Here is a 25,951-nt window from a genome sequence, read left to right on the forward strand (position 1 = left end):
GCACAAGACTTTTTTCTTTTTTTTAATGTATGGCATAACTTGTAAAAAGTCTGATAAAGGTGCGTGTTATGTGAAAAAAAAAATCACATTCTTCTGCCACCTTTGGGAACACTGCAGTCAGGTGTAATGGGACATAACAATCCTATTTTCTGTTTCTTCATGTAGTAGGGAATATGAAAATTACTGTAGTGTACTGTTCCAGTGCCATAATGCTCAATCTTTTTCATTCTATGTCTGTTCATTAAGTAAGTATCTATTCCACTAGATACTGAAATTGTTTTATCCACAGAATAGGTTCAGTAGTTAATCACTTAAGTTTCTCCAGTTCACCACACTATGGTATGTCATTCATGACTTGGATGATCTGCCTTAGTTTTTGCCACTTTACTTCATATCCTCTCAGCACCTTACAGCAACTGCAAAGAGAACTGCCCAAGAGGTTATCTTCTTCTGTCCAGACCGGAGGGGTAATTTGATTATCACTGTCCAGTCAGCTCTTGATTCATCTTCTGTGATAATGCAGAAGGGTGGCAGCCGGTGCTACCTAAACACGCCGCTGCTGTTTGAGGACAAAGCTTGAGGCAACGAGCCTAAGGTCACCACGCAGGCAAACCACGTTTTGACTGCAGAACCAAAGGCCAAGAGGCAAAGGCTCCATCCAGGGGACGGGGCTGCTCCGAGACCGGCGCCAGCCGGTGACTCCAGTGGCGTCCTGTTTCCGTGACTGGCTCGGTAAGGAAGGGTAAGGCGCCGTGGCGATCGGAGAGCCGTTCGAGGATGACCAGCCACTCCCCGAGGCACCCATGGCCGGCAGCGGCCCGTGCCCCGCCGCTGGGCCCCGAGCCGGCGGTTACGGCGGTTACGGCGGTTACCTCAGGGCCGCACGGGACGGCGCCTCCTCCCGCCTCAGGTGCCGGCGGCGGCGCCCCGCGCCTACCCCGGCGCGGTCTTGTCGGCACCCAATCGGCGACCGCCGGCTCCCAACGCCCGCGTGCGGGGCCAACACCACGTGACTCGCGGTGCGCCGAGCGGGGGGTGGGGTGTGGGGGAGGGAGCGGCGTGAAATCCGCATCCGGGTGAGGCCGCGCTGGCTGGGGTTCGCGCGCGTGGGGGCGGTTTTCCCGTGGCGGGGGGGGCAGCCCTGCAACGGCAGGCACGCGCGTTGCCGGTGTGGGAGCGAGGCGCGGCGGTTGGTGGCGGCAGGCTCGCAGCGCCAGCGGTCCCACCGGCCGCGGAGCCGGCTGAAGTGAAAGCGGAAAGCCGCCTCCCGTCTGTCCGCGCCGAGTAAGCCTAGCAGGGGGAGGCAGGCGCAGTTTCCAGCTGGTTCACCGCCCTCGCCTCACCGGGGTTGCAGGGTGTGGAGCAGGCCTGGTACCGGCGGTGGTAGAGCTTGGCGGCGACACCGACTGCTGCAGGTGATTGTTTGCGAGGCCTGCCTTCATCTGCCTGATGAAATGCTGCCCCCAGGTCCAGGCCCTACCTGTGCCACGGCTATGGACCGCTAGTGTTGATATCCGTGTGCTGTGGTGGCTGTGCTTAGTGATGTGACTTCAGGGTTGCTACAAAAGCGGATTTTAAAAGTAATTTAGAGGAACAACAGGAGCATTCCTTCCCTGCACCAGAAAATTGATATCCCTGTCAACAGGAAGGAGAACCTTGTGAGTAGTTCTCCAGCCCAGAGGTTTGGAAATCTTGGCTATGACTTCTCTACTCCTCCCCTTCTGAGGCCAAGCTGTGCGTGGTCAAATTTTCAAACATTGTCTGGAATCTTAAGTTGTGGAAAAGTATCTAGTCTGATTTTTATTAGAAAGTGCCTGTGTGCCCAATATCTGTTACTGTAGAGTTAGGTGTTGAAGTATTTCTGAAAATCTTTCTGAACCTTCAGGCATCTGAAACATTTTCTATAAATACAATCTTTAGAGGTTTTAGGTTTTGAGGCTTCTCATCAGTATAATAGGGTTGACTATATCCTCTTGATACCTCAGCACCTGAACGTAACCCTTTGCTTTGGGATGCTCCCTTGATGAACTCCTTCTGCAGCTTTGATTCTTCTCAGGAGACTACAGTTTCTCTTAAAAGCAGTTTCCCTTTCCTGTCTTAGCAGTTCTTTTTGCCTATCAACTACACACCATGAGTGCATTTCTTGCCATCTTACTGCAGCATTTTTGTGGAACTTTGGATAGGTTTTGTCACAGTGCTTGAATACCTGTTTCTGTAACTTGCTTAATTATTTTTGTTCTTGGTGCTTTCTGGCTGTTTTGCTTTTTTCTGCTCTTCAGATTTTGCTCTTCTGCATACATTTCTTAAACGTACTACTTTGTTCTGAGTGCCTCCATATCCATGGCATGAATGTGTAAGTAACTTGGTGCTAGTGTTCTAGTACTTCTTTTTTTTTTTTTTCTTTGGGGATGTTAGTTTCTTGGTCACTAATACAGGAAGCAGACTGTAGACCATTTTCAAACAGAATTTGCAGGGTAGACAATGTCTGTTAACAATAGTGAGCTCCATGCTGGTAGGACTTGAAAGAAAAAAAAATCACAACGGTGTTCAAACAGGTAATGCCTGGATGCTCAATGAATAGTAGACAATCCCAGAGCCTTTTTCAGAATCTCAAGAATCTCTTTAAGAGGATCTTGTGCAAATTTATTTTATACTATTTTGAAAGGAATATGACTAAAACTAGGAGACTAGGAGAGTAACTTACATGCTTTGTGCCTCAGTGTGTCTTTGTGAATAGCTTCACCAATAATGCTGTTAGTCTGGGACATCCCAACCTCCACGTGCTGATTTCTTCTACCTTAAAGCTGAGATGGTATTTTACTGTAGCTCGTCTGAGGAGGCAGGTGCATTTTGTACACACTGGATTGAGATGGTGGGCGTTAAAATAGAGTCTGTCACTTTTGGACGTGTTTTTTATCCAAATCTTTACTCTAACCATTGCTATAATTAAGTTTAAGGCTTCCTTTCAGTTTAATTCTACCTAGAGATACAAATGATTGAAAACTGAGTGCACCTGGTGACACATTTACATCTGTGATGTTCATATATACACCTCTACAAGGATTTTGAGGCATACTGATCAGTCAGTGCCATATTAGAACTCTCAGTTTAAGTACTTCTTCATTTAGTTAATGTGTGCTTTGATTGTTTTCTGTATGTCTTTGAATGCCATGGACTGTTAGACCAGCTCCTTCACGTTTCTTTCCAAGTGACACAACTACCGCCAGAGCTTAGTGAAGAATATATGTTGTCTAGACAATGTTAGCTGTTTATGTGGTGTCAGGCTGATGTTCAGGATGGTGATAGCTATATAGATTTGTAGGTGCCAAAATATAATTATGCTGTAATGCATATTTCTGGTCCAGAGGAACAATTGGATTGCAATCTTAAGGGCAATAACTGGCATTTTCCAAATGTTTACAGAACTGCTGAGACATCTAAGTATGGTGTGTATCTGAGCAGTTGGCTTGATTCCTCCTGGCTTACTGAAACCAACTTCCAGGAAAGCTTGCAACACCAAATGGAAAAAAGTTTGTGGTATGATGGAACCAAGCTTTTTGTGAATCTTTAAATGTAAAGTTCACAATACCTCTTGCCCATGTTCATTTGAGTCCGTTCAGCTTCACCAGGTGGTTGTTTCAGTCTGCAATGGTCTGATATGCTTGTGTGTTTTGTAATCTGATATTGCCAGTTTGTGCAGTTTTTGACTCTTCAATGCCCTTACAATGCCATTAGCTTATATAAAACTAATTTGATCGTAATAATGAAGGAGAAAACTCTTGTGTAGGGCTTTTTCCCTAGCATGCTAGGGGTTTCAGGTTGCAGACAGTAAGTTGTAAATTTTGAGTCATGCAGACTAAATCTACCTTTAAGTGCATTGTAAGTGGTAGATTTATCTATAAAGTGTTGCAAGATGTCTTTCAGACTTGTATTTTAACATCTGTTAGATTTTACTACTTTGTTACTTTGATATATATAAACATTAGAATGCATTAGAAATTCCAGGATGGGCTGTTTTCTCATTTTGATTTTTCTCACACTTCTAAAGACTTAAGACTTATGTGGAAATAATCCTAGCTTGTGTTAGTAAAAATAAATACCTTAAATTTTAAAGTTGGATTTAGCTTTCCTGATAAGGCCTATTGCAACCTTAATCTTCCTTCATCCCCTTGTGTCCCTTAAGCAATGGTACCTGCTCTCCAGATCTGAGTATCCAGAATGGTACTATTTTTACAGAAAGGAATTAAGTGATTTGTAATGTTCTTCATGTAAAATAACACAGTATATAAACTTCTTTAATGTACAGTATCATCCATATTCTTTCTTCCTGAAGAGTCTGGGACTGAACAATATGAAGACTTTTGCTTTTCTGACAGCGGGCTCTTTTCCTTTATATTGTTCAGTTGACAGGTTTATTTTTGGAGTGACCAAAATGAATTCTGGGGGTTCTGTCCACTCTTTTGATGAAGCCAAGTCTTAAAAATGTAAATTCCATTATAGGATATGGTTGGAGAGGCAGAATTATGTACACATAAATTTCTTTTTAAGCAGTCACAGAGAACTTTGAATTAAAAGAAAGTGAATTAAATTTATTACTTTACATGTACTTGTTTAAGTGGTGGTGGATATTCCTAAAGAGATTTTTAGGCCTGGCATTTTTATAGAACTCTTGTGCAGTTTTTCAGCAGCTGGATGTGGCATCTATCTGCCTTTGTTTACGAACATGAGGCAAATATTTCCTGTTGATCGCATTGTTACAGTTACTGTCTAGTAAACTTTTCAAGCCTTTGAAACAGAGCTAGAAGAATGGACATAGTATTTATAAAGGTGCTTGGATCCTTAGAAAGAAAAACATTTCTCGTGCCTGTATAATGTCTATGTAAGAAAAGCAGGTTTTGCTATTTCTCATTGAAGTGGTCACAATTCAGTTTTTGTATGTCTTTTAGAGAAGAATCTAGAAATGGCTTTACTTCAGGTTGCTAATTTCAGTTGATACAAAATACGTGGTCTGTTATATTTGCACGAAGTTCTAAGTTTTAGTTTTAAGAAAATGGAACATGTCCAAACTGTAGTGCTAACTTAGTATCAAAAGATCTAAAATCTGAGGCAGTTTATTGAAAGCTGGCTTTAAAAACCTCCACTTACTGAAAACAATAAAGGATTAAATTCTGGTTTTTAAGATTCCCACTAGCAACTCAGCTAATACTTCTAGAATGTAAAGTTTTCACCTATTTTCTTGATCTTTTGATGAAGCTGTTCTTGATCAAAGAACCAAATTTGAATGTTTTAGCTAATTTTTGTGAATCCCCTTATCTGATAACATATGGCATGGTAATACTCTAATACTAACTAGTCAGACAAGTTTTCAGGTGCAGTGAAACATAAGTCATATCTTGTCCAATTCTTCTACCTTTAGACTCCAGGAATATTGCTTCTCTTATTTTAGTGCAGTCCTTCTGGAAAAGATGGCAGACTTTTGTGCACATATGTAAACTAATTTTAGGTGACACTGCAACAATAGTAGTTGGGGCTTTTTGTTTGTTTGTTTTAGGAAAAAGTAATTAAAATAATTATGCTGGTAACAGGGGTGGTTCCAATTTGTCACTCTTGCTTCTGTTCATCTTCCCTTTGGATTATGAGACTACAGCAGACACTGTACAGGGCTAAGTAATCTGTACTGAAGAGTAGATTGCTTGTTGTCCATGGAATACAGTTGGAAATTGGCACTAAGGGCTGACTATTAAAAACTATTTTCTTTGAAAACTGGATATAGGATGTGCAAGCACATGTTAAGGTACAAAACATCCAAATCCAAGTTCTTCCAGTTAGAAAACTACTAATTTCAAGGCTGTAGCCCTGAATCTATTGTTAGAGCTGTTGCTTTTACTTCAAAAAAGGACTTAAAAAGGGATTTAATGTGATGTGTTATTTCTAGAAAAGCAGTTCACAGTGGCATTACCACAGAGAATATCAATGTTTAAGTATGCTTATTGGTTGTGTTTCAGGTTTTTTATATATTGAAAAATTGTACTCTGACTATGAAGTATTGTATTCTTAAGAGCTCTTGTGTGACAGCACAGCCATGCCAAAGCACTATAGTCTTTTGATCTGAATAAAGCAGAAAAGTATACAATTTGCAGTCATCTGTTTCAGGTGACAATAGATGTGTATGAAAACGTAATGAAAATTTCATACTTCAATACGAATATTATGAGCTGGAAGACGTGTCCTGTGAGGAGTGGCCAAGGACTCTGGGTTTGTCTAGTTTGGAGAAAGGGAGGCTGAGGGGTGACCTCATTGCTCTGCAGCTTCCTGAGGAAGGGGAGAGGGAGGTACTGAGCTCTTCTCCCTGAGATCCAGCGACAGGACCCGTGGGAATGATTCAAAGCTGCATCAATGAAGGTTCAAACTTGACATTAGGAACCATTTATTTACCAAGAGGGCGGTCAGACACTAGAACATGCTTCCTAGAAAGGTGGTCAATGCCCCATCCCTGTCAGCGTTTAAGAGGCATTTGGACAATGCCTTTAATAATATGCTTTAACTTCTGGTGAGCCCTGAAGTACTCAGGCAGTTGGACTAGATGATCGTTGTAGGTCCCTTCCAACTGAAATACTCTATTTTATGAACACTCTGGGGAAGAGATGCAGCTCTGGGTGAGGATACTGAATAAATGTGAGCTTAAAGGGATGACAAATACTTGCTCTAAGCTATGGACTTTTCAAGAAAATAACTGCTGAAGACATACTTGCTGTTGCACGTGTTCTTTTGGGCACACTGAATGAAGGTAGGAGAAAGCTGTAAGAAGGTGAGAGGGTTTAGACATGCTTCATCTGTTGTTGTGTACCCAGAATAGGTACCTGCTTTCTGGGAGAAGCTCATTATTAATCCTCGTTGAGCTTGGGGTCCATGTTTCCCTGGTACTATTTGGGGCTTTTCGTAGTGTCCACGGGTCTCTCTGTGAGGAACTGCTCCCTGAGCCTGGCTGCAGAGGATTACTATTACAGTCTGTAAAGGCTCTTTTAAAAAAAGTACTGGAAATTGCTCAGGGACTGCCCTGTGCCTTCATTGGGCAATGTGTATTCTTAAAGACTGTGGTGCGTAGATGCCTCCTACGTTGGGCTCCTGAATTTTCTGTCCACATATTTATGAGACATATCTTCTCTAATGCTGAAGAAAGCTTAAAGCCATGGAAATTTCAATAGATAAATGGGGTTTCTTTGGGCTTTAGGTCAGCATTTAAAGGGAATGGTAACATCAGGGCAAAGTGATTCTCCAGTATGTGATTATCTAAACTGATCCCAGTTTGATTTGGGCTATATGGAAAAGTATTAGGAAAAATGTAAAGGAGGCAAAATGTATTCTCCCCCCAATTTATTCTGAGATGAGCTGACTCCATTTAGAACTGGATTGTGGAGTCCTACAGGGTTAGTAGTTGTTCCCTGAGAGTCTGATGTATTTCTGTTTGTTATTACAGAGTTTGTACTTTTTGTCACTGCTTCTAGTATGCTTTGCTAATGTTTTTATGTATCATTAATGTTACTAATAATGAGTTTTATTGAACATTTTCTTAATTTCTATTAAAGTTTTTATTTTTTTAGCTAAATGTTTAAAAAAAAAAGTTTTGGCAATTGGAAAACTCTTTAAAACTTACAGGACCACTCATGTTAGAAAGGCACAGAATACAGATTGTAATTTGCATTCAACAGTCTGTGGAGATATAAGAAAGCATTGGTAGGATCATGTCATTCTGCTCGTGCAGATCCTGTTCTGAAAAATAATTAAGAGACTCAAGTCTTTCTAAGAGTCTTTGTTTTCTAAGTTGATTTTTTTGTATTTCTGATTCTCACTGAGGTTTTTATAATATGGTTGGGATGAAAATATTCTCAATGTTTAAAATAAGATAAATATTACTGCAGAAAGTATAAATATTTATCAAATGGAAGTTTGTTTATGGAATAGAATTAATAATTTTATATTGGCATTTTGATAAATGTATTATATTCGTAAGAACAGATTATAATATGATTTTATAATTAGATTTCCAGACTGGGTTGTATCTGTTGTTGAGACAAGTCTTTATCTTCTTGTAGGGATACCTTTTGCCTTGTTTGGTACAGCAGCCCTTGCTTGGATTTCAGAAAGGCAATGTTTTTACGTGAGGTCTTTGAAAGTCAGTTTTCATTTTTTTCCACATTAGATTTGTGATTACTGTATGAGTAGTAGTAAGAAAATGAGAGAGATTTGATCTGTGATGTGGTAGAAACTTGTGGCCAATGATAATCCTGTTTGTGTGGTAGGGAAAACTTTCTATGCTTCACTTCTAGAGGAATTACAGACTGACTTTAAAGAGAATTGCTTGCTAAGACAGTAATGACTTGAGAAAATTTTTTAATTGCTGACAGCTTTTTTTTTTTAAGGCAAAAAAGTGATAATGAACATACAGTTCCTTATTTAAAAAAAAAAAAAGGCAAAACAGACTACATGCATTCTGATCTGTTAGGACAAACCACTGATTTTTTATTTGGTGTCCATCTGAAGTTTTATAGAAGTGTTGCAGCTTGTATGTTTTTTACTAAAAATGTTTGTAATTACATTCTTAAGGAGTGAGGGTAGGGCAGACCAGAATGCCTTGGGGACATAGTGATGAGAGTCGTGAATCTATGACTTCAAAATCAGTGGTCCAAATTCAGTCCAGCTTATTAGCAGACAAACTATTTTGTGTAATATGAGCGGGGGAGTTGACCAGGTCGTACACACCTATGATTTTCATTTGTGTTAAGATTGAACCGCTGCTTGATCAGTAGCTGTAAGATGAATTTCAGGACTGGCTGTTCAGTGTTCTTTATCTTTGGCTTGGGTTTTTGGTTTTGTTTGGGTTTTTTAATTTGTTTTAGGGGTTTTTTGGGGTGAGGCGGGAGCGTTATTTGAAGGAGTCACTTCCTTATGGCCAAGGTGTCAAGCATATGGTTTTGGATATAATGATTGGAACTATAGATTCCTAGGTTTCACTCATGAAAACATGATGGGATGACTCACATAAATAGAGTGCTGCAATGGATGGTTATAAACTCTTCAGGAGGGATAGGCAAGGAAGGAGAGGTGGTGGGCTAGCCCTGTGTGTTGGGGTGTGTTTTGACTGTCTGGGGCTTGATGATGGTGATGGTAGGGTTGAGTGTATATGGGTAAGAATCAGGGGAAATGCCAACAAGGAAGATATCACAGTGGAATGCTGTTATAGACCACCCAGCCAGGATGAAGAGGCAGATGAAATATTCTATAAGCAGCTGGGAGAAGTTTCATGATCGCTAGCCTTTTTTCTTATGGGGGACTTCAACTTACCAGATGTCCACTGGAAGTACAGTACAGCGGAGAGGAAACAGTCTATGAGGTTCCTGGAGTGTGTGGAAGAGAACTTCCTGACATGGTGAGTGAGCCAACTAGGGAAGGTGGCCCGCTGGACCTGTTGCTTGTGAACAGAGGAGGACTTGTGGGTGATGTGATGGTTGGAGACCATCTTGTGTGCAGTGATCCTGAAATGATGAGAGTTTTTGATTCTCAGAGAAGTAAGGAGGGTGGTCAGCAGAACTGCTCCCTTGGACTTCTGGAGGGCAGACTTTGTCCTGTTTAGGAGACTGGTTGGCAGAGTCCCTTGGGATGCAGTCCTGAAGGGCAAAGGAGTCCAGGAAGGCTGGACACTCTTCAGGAAGGAAATCTTAAAGGTGCAGGAGTGTCCCCATGTGCCAAAAGACAAGCCGGTGGGGAAGAAGACGGGCCTGGCTGAACAGAGAGTTTTGACTGGAACTCAGGAAAAAAAGGAGAGTATATGGCCTTTGGAAGAAGGAGGGGCAGGCAACTCAGGAGGTCTACAGGGATGTTGTGAGGTTATGTAGGGAGAAAATGAGAAGGACCAAAGCCCAACTAGAACTTAATCTGGCTACTGCTGTAAAAGACAATAAAAAATGTTTCTACAACTACATTGGCAACAAAAGGAGGGCTAAGGAGAATCTCCATCCTTTATTGGATGCAGGGGGAAACATAGTGTCAAAGGATGAGGAAAAGGCTGGGATACTTAATGCTGCCTTTGCCTCAGTCTTTAGCAGTTCTTTTCCGGGCCAGCAAAAAGGTAGCTTTTTCTACAAAGGAAAATAGCATTGGCTGTGCTTTTCTGTTAATGTTTCTGAAAAACCTCTGTGGCAGTTTGCACCTAGAGGTTATTTAGTGGATGTGACAATGAGTCCTTAGCTCAGTTTGCAGTAGTAATGGCAAACTTAGTCAAATTGGGGTACAGAACTGCTAAATCAAAACTGAAGTGCTTTGAATATTGATGTAGAAGTCCATACTAACAATATACTTCTGAAATAGTCTTGGTGTCTATGTAAATGTGTATAGATGCCTTTATAAATGCCCAGATAAAGAGAAATGTTAAATTCACTCTTATGCCACTCCTCTTCTGCTTTCCATTAGAGGTCCTACAGTATGGATTATTTTCAAATGTTTCAGAGCCAAGAAAGTCAGCAGACAGATGCTGTGCCTACTTTTAATCAGAAGAATTATTTGGCTATAAATTAGTTTCGAACACAATAAATTGTAAGGAGAAGAACAAACCATCTTTTGTTATTTTAATTACAGTTGAAGTCTTCACAGAATGGGGGACACCAGTAAGTGCATATCAAAAATAATTAGGAAGATATTGATCTGAGTTTGATCTGTTTGAAACACACATCTAGTACCATGAGAAGATTTTGTTGCTTACAGTGCTTTCTGTACATGCTCTATATTCTGAAGTTCTGTTAGCTTGTAAATAAATACACTAAATAACTGCTAAAGATACTAAATAACATCTGAAATAAGTATAAGTTCATTCCATGTCTCTAAGGTTTTTGAATAAGGTGAATGTAGGTAAAAACTATTTGATATTCTGTGTACTCTTGCCAAAACTTGGTCTTGTAGTTCTTTACAGTTGAATTTTTTCTCAGTAAATACTTTGCCAAAACATACTGCTAGAATTGATTTCATTTATCTTGAGGTGGGGCTTGAAGGAAAGATTGGAATTGCATTACTTTTAATTTTAGTATCCTTTTGTATTAAATACTTACATTTTCACTTAAAGATCTTTTATTTATTGCAGAACACAGGCCAGTGATTTTTTTTTTTAAATTCTGAGGAAAAGAGACCTACACTTATTTGCACTAGGCTTACTCTTTTTTCTAAACTTTAACAACACTTTCCTATGCTACAGTTCTTGAGTTTAGTGTGTGTGTGTATAGAGAGAAATAAACTGGAAATCCTGTCTCTGAGGATTGGAATTTAGTGTAGTTTTAGATGGAAACCAAAATATTTTAGCATATACTTGCCAGTTAAGCTTTTAAAAGGACTTTCCATGGGGTGCAACTTCTGAAATAATGCAGAGCTTCTAAAGAGATTTCCATGTGATATACATGCCACAGTCAACTTGTTTTTAGTTTATAAGCTGCTGGAGCAAAAATCAGTGTCTTGGCCTGATCAACTATAGATTGAAGAAAAGTTGTAGTTAGTTTGAAATGCTGGTTTTCAGCCAAATCTTGTGGTCTGTGATGTGTTCTGCTGGTGGGTTCTCAAGTTTTTCTCATGTTTGTATGTTACATGTATGTATGTTACATGTATGTTACTTTAACCAGTCTGGCTTATTTCTTTTCTTTTTTTCTTTTTTTTTAACAGCCACATTATTGGGCACTTGATTAGCACTAATGTATAGTAACATTGTAAAATGGCTGTGGAAAGGGTCTCAGAAACTGAATTTAAACCCACTTTTGTTTAAAAGTTACAGTCCACTTTAAAATGATTCATACAGAAATTGAATATTAATTACTTTATGATGAATGGTAAAATGAGGTATTGGATCCAGGATCAGATTAATTTTTTTATTATTAGTTTCTCTTTTAGGATTTTTGTGAATACTCTTTCTCTAGTTAATGATGTTTAAAAAGTGTGCGATAGAGCTATCTAAATTTATTGATATTGAAGGTACCTGAGATTTGATGTGGTTATCCTTATAAACGCATGCATAAGCTGCCTTAATGTTTATAAAGAGGCCTGACTTGTCTTTTGTTGGGGTTGAAAGAACAATATTGGTTCAAGAACCACATTTTCTTTAAAAGGAGAAGAGACAGGAATTAATGTGTTAGAAAATTTCAAAAATAGAGGCAAATTATATTTATTTTTAGAAACTATTGAATTTAAATTTACTGTGTGCCCTGAAGACTTTGCTGTACATAGATCCTTTTTGTTTTACTATCTGAAAATGAGTGCATGCTCTCTTTATATATATCTCTGTGTGCGTGTGTGTGTATACGTTGCCGCAGTGGTACACGCACAGTTGACCAAAGTTATGAGCTGTTGCATTTTGGTTTTGGGTTTTGTTTTTTTTTTAATTATAGCAAGCAGAAAGTATGTAATATAAATGCTTAATACTTTCAGTGCACACTTTTAAAAATAAACCACCTTTGTTATGCATTTGAAAGAGGCCATAGTAATGCTGTTAGAAAATGAACTTATCAGTAAAAAGTTTCAAAATGTTTTTACAAGGGTGAAGATACTGACCTGCTGGATTGCCTTAATGTATCCCAGAGTGTGTTTAAGAAGGATTTATGAAGTTAATTTATCCAGTTATTATGATGTGAACTGTATTAAAGACATGTTTTAGTAAAATGAATGTGTATCAAAGTTGAGTAGAGAGTAGTGAGAGTGCTCAAAAATAGTTATAAAAAAATTTAAGACACTTTTTATTATTGCTTATCTACATGGTATATGTAAAACACACACTCAGAAATGAAGTGAGTATCTTTCTAACGTACCTGAATCATTTTTCTTAGAAAAAAGTTAATAAAGTTGTTGCAAAAACATAACACATTTTTATTTTAAATGGTCATCTTCAGGTAGCAGCTATGCTTAAATTGTTCACAATTCCTCGTGTAAAATACACTGTGTCTGATTAGTGTCTAGTTTAGAAGTCTAGGTAATAAATAAGAATTCTTATTTTAAAAAAATGAAAATATATTTAATTGTATGTCAACATTAGATCCCATGGAAAATTATACACATCTGTATTTAACCTGGTTAAACTGTAAATGACTATGGAACATCTGGAGTTAGTAAAACTGATGAAGGATAGAACACTGTCAGTATCTTTGTTACAGCAGGGGCTACTCTGTAGTTCTTGCTTATTAATACAATCCTGGTTCTCCCATTCGGTTTGAATTATAGAACCACATGCTAAATAAAAAAGTGAGGGATGTGTGTGCAGAGTTGAATTTAGTTACAGTCTTCTGGCAGACTGCACCTCCCGTTCAGTATCCTAGTGACAGACAGCCAGGCCGTGTTCTGAGCTACTCTCATTAAATGAACTAGGCTTGGATTTCTTGAAATTATTTTGGCATTTTGGATTAAAAAAGTTTTTTTCTTTGTTCTTATTTAGTGAAATGTTTATGATAATAATTTTCCAGATAAGTTGTGCATTCAGCAATATTTGTCCTGGGAAAATAGTGGTTTGATTATAGAAGTAGCCTAATGTACTACTCATTATGAGTGAAGGAAAATAGTTGTGATTTTTCTGTTAATATCTTTTTAACAATCTGATACTTTACAAAATGACTAGATAAGCTGAAATTGTCCATTCACAGAAATTTTTTTCTTGAAGTCTCTAAAGAAAATTATAGTAATTACCTGGAACTTTTAATTGTGAAATGCATTGTTTTTATTATTGAGTGTAAGTGCAGGATATTAATGGTTATTACTCAAATATTCAAGCTTTTTCTTGCTGACCTTAGTCAAGCTAAACTTGTCTTCATTGGTAATTTTGCTGACTAAAGACTGTGTAATTGTCCAGTAATTAATGTAGTTAAAAGATATCACTCTACATGTAGTTTACTCTTTGGAGCCTGAACGTTCTGCCTGTTTTCTCAGTGTTGCCAGAAGGGATCACTTCTGCATAGTAATTTTTGGATAAATTTCAGTAGTTCTTGTTAAATAGTGCTGGTTTCAAAAGCTGTTAAGCTCTGTGAATATGTCAGGTCCTTGTTAACTTAAATAATTCCATGAATTCTCAAGTGTATTACATACAAGTTCACTACAGTTTGTTATTATTGTGTTCTTGTATATGTATTCTACATGCATGGTAGTTTTATACTTTAGGGTGAATATCCGTTGGGCATGCATTTATTTCCAGTTTAACAAAGGTCTTGGAGGATATACAAAATTGTGATTTAAAATAAATTACATGGGAGAAAGAACAATTAGTTTCTGTTAGACTGGGAAGATGTGGAGCATTTTGAATTAGGCCCAACTGTGATGAATGGAGACTTGTCTGCATATATTGCCTATACTTCATAAACTTTGTGCATCCAGTTTATTCTGCATCTTAGCTGTGAGGCAGTGTATATTTTAAGAAGGATCTGGTTTTTGTGTGTATGCTTGCTAGTGTAATATGAGGAGGGTATTCTTACTCCTCTAATACCACATTGCCATCAATGCCATCATGGCTGCAAGGAGAAGAACTGTAGAAGGCAGAAGCATTTTGAAGGTGATCAATGTCTGCTCAGTGGCACAGAATATGTGGGGTTTTTTTCTATTTCTGGAAGGATCTGCTTGCTAAGCCTTGTGTGTGATAATACTTTAACTGCTAATAGAATTGAAGAGAGGTTGTACAGATCTTGGAAAAGAAAGTTGTTGGGTTTGTGCTTCTAGAGCATGCCTGGCATGCTCCCTGCCTAGCTTCATAGACTAGCTAGGGAAGGAGACAAAACTGAATGGATTATAGGATGGATGGAGAATCTGGTTGGTATCTTGTTGTCCGTTTGGGGGTGGGGGGAGTTTAACTCCTTTTGAATGAGAAATAATTTTTGCTTAATTGTTAACTGATGAGTAATATTCTTGATATCAATGCCCTCATCACATACTTGGTACTTAAATGTCCTAGTAACTTACTGGATATGGGGCCTCTTAGAAAATGTCCTCCTCTTGCTGACACGTGCATGGTGGTTCCTACCCATCCTTGTCAAAAGCTGGGGCTATAGAAGGAGGGTATTCTAGAAATACATAGTAGGTATAAAGAACCAACTTGGAGAAAGACATTATTTTACAGCGTTGTGTTCTGGTTGAAAAGAAAAGGATTTAGGTGTTGAGCCCTAATCCCATTTGCATTCTGGCCTGATCTGTGATCTCTGTTCCTAGCTGCTTCATCATATTACAGAGGCATCAATGACAATCAACCTTTTCTGTGAGAAGTAAATATATTTTTCTTGATTGCAACAGAGAACATACAATTATGATAATATCCATTCAGTCAAAGGTCATGTGATGAAAGTGTTGTGTTACATGCTTAGGAGTAGACCAAAATGAAGAAGAAAAGAGGAAAGATAATGTACACAGACATTCTGGCAGCAATGTTTTCTGTTGGAAAGCAAATTAGCATTTTTGTTTTACTTGTTCAAGGATTGGGAGTTAGGCAATGTGAAACCTTTCCAGTTTGTTTCATTAGAATCGTATGAAAGTGAATTTAAAATCACATCCTGAGTTGCTTCTCCATGCTTTTTTTTTTTAGGAGAGTATGAAAAATCAAATTCATTTCCTTAGAGTGTGAACAAAAAGGCATCACATCTTTTTTTCAAGTATTACTAAAGGGAGAACAAGGTGCAATGATGATGCATTCTTATTTCTGTGCAGGAGGGAGTAATGCCTGGTCTTTTCTGCTTCTAACAGTATATCCAGAGCTTGCAAAACAAAGGATTAAAAGTTTTTAAAATGACCAGTCATGTTTTATTTTAGTGTTTGGATTAAACTCCACAGAATCTGAATTTCCAGTAGGGGGAAGAATATTATTATGGTTATTTAAGGTGTTCTGTTTCAAGTCTAGCAAGTGAGGCACGTAAAATCACTAAGGCTTGAAAATCTGAGACATAATTTTTATTCTTTTTGATAATCTCATGTCAGAGAAATAAGTTAGTGTCTTTTTCTTGCCTGAAATTAGTACCATGTCCCTATAAGAAGTACTGTACTTCCATGGTTTGGAGGAAGCTGAGGGGAGGAGTTTTACTAATTGGAAAAATGAATCTTCCTGTCTGTTGGAAGACATACAGTAATAATAAAGGAATGCTATTTATTTTTATTTAGTATAATTGGTATCACATCCTGTTTTGCCTAAGTTACATATGCTAGTGATTTTTTTTTTTTCCCATGTATCCATGGTCACCTGTCAGCTTTTCTAACTTAAAGATATAATAATATTCTGTAAACTCTGATATTTTGTGGCTTTTGCAAACTGTCTATGCACAAGTTAAACAATATCCCTTTCATATTACTTAACTGCGAGTTTACTGACCATTGTTATATTTTGACCTTTACTGTTTTATTTTATTTTTAATTGAGAGAAAAATCTGTGTTTTAACTACATATCAAGGTGGTCTACTGAATTTTTAATCTTTGTTTTTTACATGTTTTTGTTTGTTAAACAAAAACAAAATCCAACACTACCTCCACTGGAAAAATAGAATTAGTGATTCATTCAGCACCACATTTTCCTAGGCATTGTGTCATGCCAGAAATCTAGCATTACCCTGTTTGTGTTGGGTTTTGTTTTTGTTTAACAAACCTACCCCAACTTTTTTTCTGTAAAGGGTATATTCTTTCTTAATAGGTAAGGACTTAAGGACTCTTCTCTTTTAATAGCATTAATGACATTTGTTTGTACAAGTTACCGCATATCCACATGAGAATGTATTCAAAGACTTATGTTTTTGTTTGACATGTTGTCATATTAAATTGTTACTACGATGCTCTGTTACTAGGACTGTGTCAAACCTATTTTCAGATATCTAATTCTGTGACAAAGTTCCCTTGAGGAAGAACTTGGTAGTTTCTGCTCTTCAAAAGCTTCCCCCTCCATTGTACAGACACCTCTTTCTAAGTTCTAGTAAAACACATTAGTGTGATTTGCAAGTAAAAAGAATTGATTGCGTTTAGGAGTGCTGGATATTAGCTGAAAAGAATAGAGAAGCAGAAGTATTTCAATTGTTAGTCTAAGTTCTGGAAGCTTACTAATATTTTAACTGGAAATGCATTTGAAATACCTATGACCATTCTACTTTGCTTTTAAACCCTCCATTTCTTAGGTTTATCAAACTTGGGCTGTAGAAGAAAGACCGCTGTTTATTCTAGTATTTCCAAACCCTTAACAGTGGATGGTTGTCTACCATTAATTTCTTTGCTTCCAAGTAAAAAGATTGTGTTACATGAATAAGCACTGTACAAAAATTAAACATACAGTTGGAGTGCCCAATTGCATGAACTGTCTGCAACTCTTGAGACAGAAGCACTAAACAGCAAAGCATTGTATCTATCAAGGCCAAGAGGAAGATACAGACTGAAATTACTAAAACTTGCTGAAAAAGCCATTCATTCATTATGAAAGTTTTATTTTTGAAGAAAGAATTGCTATTTGTAGAGGTTTTACCATATTCACAGTCAAATCATGATGCAATTTGATGATTTTTAGGGAGGGTTTTGAGCAAGTTAATGAATTAACTGTTCTCTGGAACATGCTTGGAATTGGAAGAATCGTGCAAAAATGTAAAAAAGATCTTCAGTCAAGAATTAAATGTGTTACTATAATTACTCATGTCAATACATAGCCCTCTGGAATTAAATCTGTAACTGTCTTGTTAAAGATTTTTTTTTTTCTTCCCCCGGTCATAGATAGATCTCAGTGACCAAGACATTTGGAAGCCAAAGCATATGGACCTTTTTTTCTTTTCAGCCTTTTAATTGAAAATATGTGCTAAAAGTACCACTACAATACTTGCAAAGTCTTTTCTTCTCGATGATGCTATCCTCTGAGTACTTATGGTTACGCATGGAATCCCCATGCGGTCCATGGGTTGTGGTCTGGTATAGAGACAAAAATGGTACATGCATGTGGTAGATCTCTACCTCAGGAAATACTCTGAAGTCAAACTTGGCAATTGTTTCTGAATCACAGGCAGAGTAGTATCTTAGATGTTGGCCTAGAGTTCACACCTTCATATTGATCTAGGAGAAAGCACTTCTTTCCCAATTTATATTCATTCTTTCTACACGTAAATGCACACCATGCATTTGGTGATTTTTACATATACGTACGGTTCAGGAACAATGAGTGAAAGTCAAGCAGTTTCTATCTAATATTGCATCTATTTTTCCCCACTAGTAATTTCTTTTGCTGACAGTCACTCACAAAATACCATTCTAAAGTACTTCAGTGGACCGTATCTTTTACAAATATATTTTTTAATAGCTTTTCAGAGATCAGATTTCACAGAACATGGTTTTGCTCATTTTCTGATAATTTCTTCTAGGATACGTCTGAGGAATTGCCAGTTCTTGAACGCGTTTTCCACACAAGGCTGTGGTGGTTTTTTTCTCTCCTATGTCTTAGATGAATTTGAAAACGAGTACCTGCCTTCTCTGTAGGAATGATCAAAGCACGTTTTCTTCTTGTAGGTAAAACTAGAACTCTTGCTTTGTTTTTTGGGAAGCTGTTTCTGATCTAGGAAGGTGAAATGGAGTTGGAATTTGCACTGTATTGCTTTTTCCTGCTTTAAGCACTGTTGAAAAAACCCGACAGTGTATACTGAAGAAGGGGACCCACAAGTTCTAAACCACAAACTTTTGTGGAATTAATTTTGTAGATTATCATAATACCTATTTTTTGTGGAATTTCAGAGAGTTTTACTCATTAGTTTGGTACCTTTCAGATGAGAATATGATTTGTAAAGAATATTTTTATTCTAATTTCTTTAATAAAGACTATATCCAGCTAAAGAATTTGTTTTGTTTTGTTTGTGATTTTATGCAGTTGGTGAAAATTTTGCCACCCTTCTGATGCTTGTAAAAGGTATATTTATTGGTGTTTAATCATGCTGTGGTTCATTGTTCTTCTAAAAATGCTTTTATAAATAAAAGTGGGAAAGGCAGTTATAGAAGTCTTGCAGATTGCATAAGACATTCTTGTTACGTGAAACTGGTACAAATGCTACAGCTTTTGCTGCCACTCTCTTATTACATACAGCACTGTTCCATGTAAGTAGTGTTATTTCGAAATTACTCATGAAGCTAGGTATGAACTATCATATCATAGGATATAAAATCTTACATGCTTCTTTACAGGATCCTTGATTTTTTGGTCCAGGGGATGTCTCCTGAATAAGGGACCAAGTGGTAAAAAAATTTCTGGTTTTGGTTATTTTAGGGTTTTTTTGTAGGCTTTTGTTATTTCTTTTCTAATTTGCAAATTCATTGTAGGAATTGATAGAAAAGTTTTAGCTATTGACTTTTATTTTACATATTCTATTTTGTGTAAATCAATTCTTGACTTTTATTGTCACATTCCTTAATGTGCTGTTCTTATCTCTTAGTGTTGAAACCTTCTGGACACTTTTCAGAATAAGTGGATAAATGAATAGATGAGAAAGGTAAATAGGAAAAGAAATTTCCCTGGATATTTGCTCTAGTGTTTGCTGTTGTCTTGGTAGACTGAAGTCTCGGTCCTTGCAGATGTTCTAAACTTGACTGTATGTGGCCGTAAACAGCCTGATGTAGTGTCTAAGGTGGCCTTGCTTTCAGGTGGGGTTGCATCAGGTGTCCTTCTGAGATGCTTCCCAAACTAAATTTATTCTGTGATTCCTTGAATATATTCAGTTGTATTGGTTTACTTGGACTGTGGAAAGGGATTAGTTATAAAGGGTCAGACTCATATTTTTCTTAAAAGTCCCATAGATTTTAGTTGAATCAATTGTGATATAAGCAACTACTACTGTAAAATAAGTGATGTTTTGCATCTGCTTGCTTTGTTGTTTTTTGGTTTTGTTTTTTTTAAATAAAAAGGTATTTTATTTAGTAAGTGTTTATATTAAGTCAGTACTGGGACTGAAATCATTGAATCATTTAGATTGGAAAAGACCTTTAAGATCAAGTCCAACCTTTAACCTAGCACTGCCAAGTCTACCACTAAACCATGTCCCTAAGCACCACATCTACACGTCTTTTAAAATACCTCCAGGGATGGTGACTCCATCACTTCCCTGGGCAGCCTGTTCCAGTGCTTAACAATCCTTTTGGTGAAGAAATTTGTCCCAATATCCAATCTAAACGTCCCCTGGTGTAACTTGAGGCCATTTCTGCTTGTCCTATTGTTTGTTACTTGGGTGAAGAGACCAACACCCACCTGGCTACAACCTCCTTTCAGGTAGTTGTAGAGAGCAGTAAGGTCTCCCCTCAGCCTCCTTTTTCTACAGACTAAGTGAACACAACAATTTTCTCCTGAGAAGTGAGGCTGGACATGTTCTGTGTTGGCTTTTTTTTTTTTCCCTATAACCCTGAAGTCTCTTCCTTTAATATGTGATTGGACATGCTTCTGCTGTGTTTTCAAATACAGGTGATGACTGCCATATTATTGTGCCTTTCATTATGGGAGCTGATATGCATACTACTTCATGGTGATGGGGATTTCCTACGTGTCCCATTATATGACTAAATACACACTGTAACGTGATGGAGAACATTGGCATTTTGGTGATGTCTGATTTTCACTATTGCATAATAGGGGTAGGGCATATAGCCCTTGAACAACTTTGTATGGGTGGTATTGTCTGTTTGAAAGATAAAAGGGCATTTGTTTGAATAAAGGAGTGAAATACTCTTGCTTCAATCTCAGCCTTGCATCTTAGATGTTACAGGTTCTCAGTCCCCTCATCTAACCACCTTTAATAGTTGACATGTACAGACAGACACAAGTTTGCATACCTACGGGGATTTAGATGCTCTATTTCAAGAAAAAAACATTTGTAGGCTTTCTTTTTCTGATGTAGCATGAAATCAAAGTTTGCATCTTTTAATATAGAGAGATGTGGATGCTATAGGCATGTGGTAGCAGTTCATTAGTTCAAATAATATTAAATGATACTTTCCAAAGTAGTTAATTCTCTCTTTTTTTCTTAAAGTTTTGAAGCTGTGTTTGCCTGGTATTGTGGTTAAAAATTACTTTAAAAAAACTCCAACCCAACCCAAAAACTGAGAACCATAAAAAAACTCCCACCTTTCTGAAAGTAAAAAATGTAATTGAATTCCCAAGTTTATTTGGGCATTTTATTCTCTGAAATTATAAAAAGCTTGTATTTCTGTTTCTTCTTAAAAGGTCTTCCTAATGTTTACCTTTGATTCTAGCCAGAAGTCTTATAGATATCTCATGAAAAATTATAGCTTATCTAAGATTCATTAATGAGCATTCAACTTGAAGTAACATATTTCTTAATAGTTGAGAATTTTTCAGTATCTCTGAGGAAATAATTAGCCTAATTTCTTCTTATATATGTAATTTATTACATTTTTGGCACAAACAATTTCTTATGGAAGTCTTACGTTAATTTTACGTCCAAGATTTTTTAAGATCATGTTTATTATAATTACCAATGCAGTCTAATTTTCCAAATTGAAAAACATTCCTAAATTTCCCTCTGGTCTCATGTCTTCATGGTCTTGTGATGTTAGCCCCTGCTCTATTGTATACTTTCCTTGTTAGATACAGATGATAAATACTGAAAATTTAATGCAGAATTTAGGAGAAGTTAAGAGCTTTCCCATTAAAAACCAATACAGAATGCTCTTTTGCTGTAACAAGATTGTGAAGTCTAGTCATTAAATAACAAACCACTAAGTGAATGTTAACCACATGGATCATGCTATCTTTGTAGGAATTTTTTCCATTCAATTTTACTGTATACTCAGCTGCTTTAATAAGGAAAAAAGTCTGCAGAAGCTTTTCTTTGCAAACAAGATACTGCTATGAGGAAAATTACAGAATTGGAAGTTACTAAAAGGATTGCAATCTCCATTGATTTGAAGGATTGAGAATTACTGCATCATATTGTTTCACAGATTGACAGATTGGTAGGGCTTGGAAGGAACCTCTAGAGATCATCTAGTCCAACCCCCCTGCTAGAGCAGGATCACTTAGGGCATGTTGCGCAGGAGCATGTTTCCTTCTTTTTGAAGGAAAAAAAAAGAAAAGAAAAATCACCTATATTTCAGTACCTTGAAACAGCTATCATTTTTGAAATTGATACCTGACGGATACGCTAGAAGAATTTAGCTGTACTGTTAGGACAGGAAGTTAGAATTCCTCAATCTCAAAAAAAAAAAAAAAATCTGCCTGTAGACTTTGTTTAATTTTTGTTTTGATAGTGGTTTTTGGTAATGTTTATTTTGTTTTGCAGGCCATTTAATTCCTGGCCCTAATAAATGAAACGTGTTCATCTGTTCATGGTTTAAGTGCTATTAAACGGGTTACTTTTAGTGCTGAGGTCTCAGGCAGGTGTGAAGTGAGAAATGTAAGGGTTTTTTTGGTGTGGTTTTTTTTTTTTAAATTTTACAGATGCCCTAAAATTATTTTAGTTTCCATTATTCTGTACGTTCATATTCTGGTCTTTCGTGGGATATGTGTTCTTTGGGATATGTGTATTCTGTAATCAAAAATTTCTAATGACTTGGTAGCTACTGTAAGTTATTTAAGATGCCACGTGCTTATCCTGCAGCTGTAATTGGTATAGATCAGGAGAAAAGTCTGTACTAGCTGGGTAAAAAGAAGAAGGTTTGTTCCTGTTTTAAAATTGCTAAGAGGTGCTTGGAATTTTGGCAGAAGAGCCATGAGAAGTGCATGTGAGCTGGTTAGAACTGTGTGAACCAGAAATTTATCATCTGTTCTGCTCTTTATCACAGAGGTATTGCCAGTATATATGCTTTCTAAATGACTGCTTTTTATTGTTGTTTTATTTTTTTTTATTAATCTCATACTTATCTTGGATAGGCTTTTTGGAGCCTGCAGTTTTGGCCAAAGATTTATTCTTCAAATAATGCGGTCTATGTTATGTCCGGTGAAGAAACAGCTAATAAGCCTGTCCTAGATTGAACACATTGAATGAATCATTTAGTAAGCATAAACATACAAGTAAAACTGATACTTGTCATAGGTAGGGGTTAACCACTGACACTGTTTGCCAGAAATACAAATGCAGCAGCCCCACCCTTAGCCAGCTCCACGCATACTGTTCTGACAAAACAAACAGCAATATGCTCTCTAAGTTGTTCCTTTCAAATGCACAAAATTCTGCAAGTTAGCTACTTACTGAAAATTACAGGCCAGGTGATACAGTGTCTAGTTGAAAGTACCTGGCAAAATAGTTACCTTATTACTGAGGCAAGTTTATATTTTATTTATCAAGTAATAGATCAGGACTTGATTAATTTGAATTCTCACTAGCCAGAGGTAGATGTTTAAGTGAATGAAGAATCCTTCTTAATTCACTGTTTGGTGTCTCTACCACTTTTGCCTTTTGGATTTCTGGTGGGATTACAACATTCCTTCTCCTCCTGACAGTTGGAATGGGGGAAGAGGGCTTTTTTCCTAGCTTACATTTTTCTGTCTTACTCCTGTGAAGGGCTCCTGATCTTCCTGTATATAAACCCATGATTTTGGTATGTCTGTTAGGTAAGTGCATTTCACAAATTTCTCATGACCTATGTTAAGCTGATGGTCAGGCTTTGGTGACTTCATTTTATGTAGGGAAGCTTGCAAGCATCTCAGATACACACAGCTATCTATGTTTGAATACATTCATCGTGTATTGTTGTCAGTCATGGAGAGGGAAGTCTTGAGCAACCTGATCTGAATGCAGTGTTGACCCTGCTTTGAGCAGGAGTTTGCATTGTATGACCTGCTGGTCTGAGTTCTGGCCTAAATTATTGTATGATTTGATGAATACAAACTCGTTGATAAAATCTGCTGAAAATTGCAGTGGCTTACGTATTCGTGATCCATTAAAAGTTTTCTTCTTTTCACAGGAGTGTGACTGGAGACCTTCTCAAGCCTTTTAGGACATGAGTGTCTCGAACTGTAATGTTTTGTAAATGGCCTGGGCTGGATGACCTACTGTGTCTTTTCCAACCATAATTTCTATGAATCTGTAATTTTGAGGCTGACTTCTTGTTGCCCAATTTTACAGTTACTTAATTCCAGTATCAGGCATATTTAAGAGACCACATTTAGTCATGGTAAGACTGTGTGGGTTGTTTTCGTCTTTTTGGGTTATTTTTCAAATCCTTCTGCAGATTGTCAGCACTTAATGTATTCTTTCCTATTCCAGTGCCACAAATAATGTTCTAGTCTGTGAGGAAAGAAAAGTCTGATTACCCATTTTGGAATAGATGATTGATTAAAAAAAAGCTGTTCCCAAAATTGTTGCAGTTTTATGTGAGGTGTTAGGCTAGTTCTGCTGTTTGTTTATGCCAGAAATGCATTTCCATCACCAGAATAAGGGGTGGAATTGAGAAATTGTGTATTTGGTCATATTTTCAGCATTGTTATCAGTGAAGTTAGAACAAATTACTGAAATGTTTTTCAGACCTAAATGCACATGTACTTTTGAGGGCTATGAAAGACCTCTAGCTAAAAATAGGCTCGATTAATTTTTTTCTAGACAGTTCTTGAAACGTTGGTGTGGCCCTGTTCCCATCTCTTTGCAGAAAGCACCCTTTTCTTTTCATGCAGTGCATCTCCTAGTAAGAGCTCTTGCAGTAACACTCTTTGGGTGAAGAGAACACCTCAGCCTTTGAGTTTTTTGACGTGCCCTATGTCAGCATCCCTCAGGACTTAATCCATGCTTTCTATCCTAATTTGCTGCCTGCTTAGTTGTGATTCATGTTAAGTTTGCCAGTTTCATTCTGATTTATTTTGCCTACAGCAAACAAAGCATGTAAACAAATCAGGATTTCTTTTTGGTGGACTAGAAACTTAGCTTTGTCTTTGAAAACAGAGGTCTGTGTACATGTATGAATATGTATTATGCATACAGAAATAGCAAACAGTCCTTCCTAGCTGGTTGAGAATCACTTAGCCTAGAATCTGGTGGAATTTCCAAAGAACTGGAGATTGTAGGATTTGCATTTAGATGTGAAAGCGCCATTGATACTACTGAGACTTGCTTGCAGTCTGTTTCTCTTTTACTCCATTTAAATGGGGTGTGGAATAATTCATGGATTAATCATGCTGTTACAGACATGAAATATCTGTGTTAAAATTTGAGGAGTAAGGTAATCTTAGGTCAAAATAGTCTTGTGATCATTACCAGACTTATGAAAACTGTGTATGAAATGTAGTAACAGAGATGATGGATTACATAACAGGTTGTTCTTTTTTTTTTTCTTCTGCCCTACATCCTTTTTCTCTATCAAAAGTTACCTCTGTTTTATGTATATGTAGGTTCTTATAAATTTTCTTGTAGGGGTTTATATTGCCTCCCTGGAAATCCTTGCTAGTACTTAACAAATGTTTTGCCTACAGAGGCTTCTGTACTTTACAGCCTTATGTCAGTGCTGCATTTGATGATAAATGAAAGTAGTTAATCACTTCTTAGAATGTTATTTTTCATATTTTATAGATATTTTTGTTTGGCTTTTTTAATTTAAAAACAAAGCCTCTCCATTTTTAGTGTGCCTTTCCAAAATTACTTTAATTCCTGTTGTGCTCCTCTCTGAACTTGTTCCAGTTTGTCTTTTTAAAACACAGTTCTGAATATGGAGTGTACTTTCTCCAGCTGAGACATGACCAGTTCTGAGATTGTGGGAACAATGTCTGTTGCTCTTTGGGGAGCAAATCTGCTGTGATTCTCTGAAGTAACTTTGGGTAGAGCCTATAGGACCTGTTGATGTGATACATAAATAGGTATTCTATCTATACACTGCCTTTCTTAAGCCTCTCTTTCTCCGACTGACTGCTCTGATTGCTACTTGAATGCTGCATTTTGCAGTGCCTGTATACATGACTAGTCTGTTTTGGATGGTGTTTAACAGATTGTGCGAATATGTTGACATTCTCAGTTTGCACATT

At 37.3% G+C, this 25,951-nt stretch overlaps 1 protein-coding gene across 1 annotated transcript in view; it reads left to right on the forward strand.

The window, feature by feature from the left end:
- Positions 1–1,439: 1,439 nt before the first annotated feature.
- The window catches only part of CCDC91 (coiled-coil domain containing 91), a 148,864-nt gene continuing 124,352 nt past the window's right edge, over positions 1,440–25,951 (forward strand). The window contains 2 exon segments of the mRNA XM_075761250.1: positions 1,440–1,658; positions 23,505–23,554. Coding sequence (XP_075617365.1) covers positions 23,544–23,554 — 11 coding nt within the window. The 5' untranslated portion in view covers positions 1,440–1,658; positions 23,505–23,543.

Source organism: Balearica regulorum, chromosome 1, assembly GCF_011004875.1.
Source record: "Balearica regulorum gibbericeps isolate bBalReg1 chromosome 1, bBalReg1.pri, whole genome shotgun sequence".
Lineage (NCBI taxonomy): Eukaryota > Metazoa > Chordata > Aves > Gruiformes > Gruidae > Balearica > Balearica regulorum.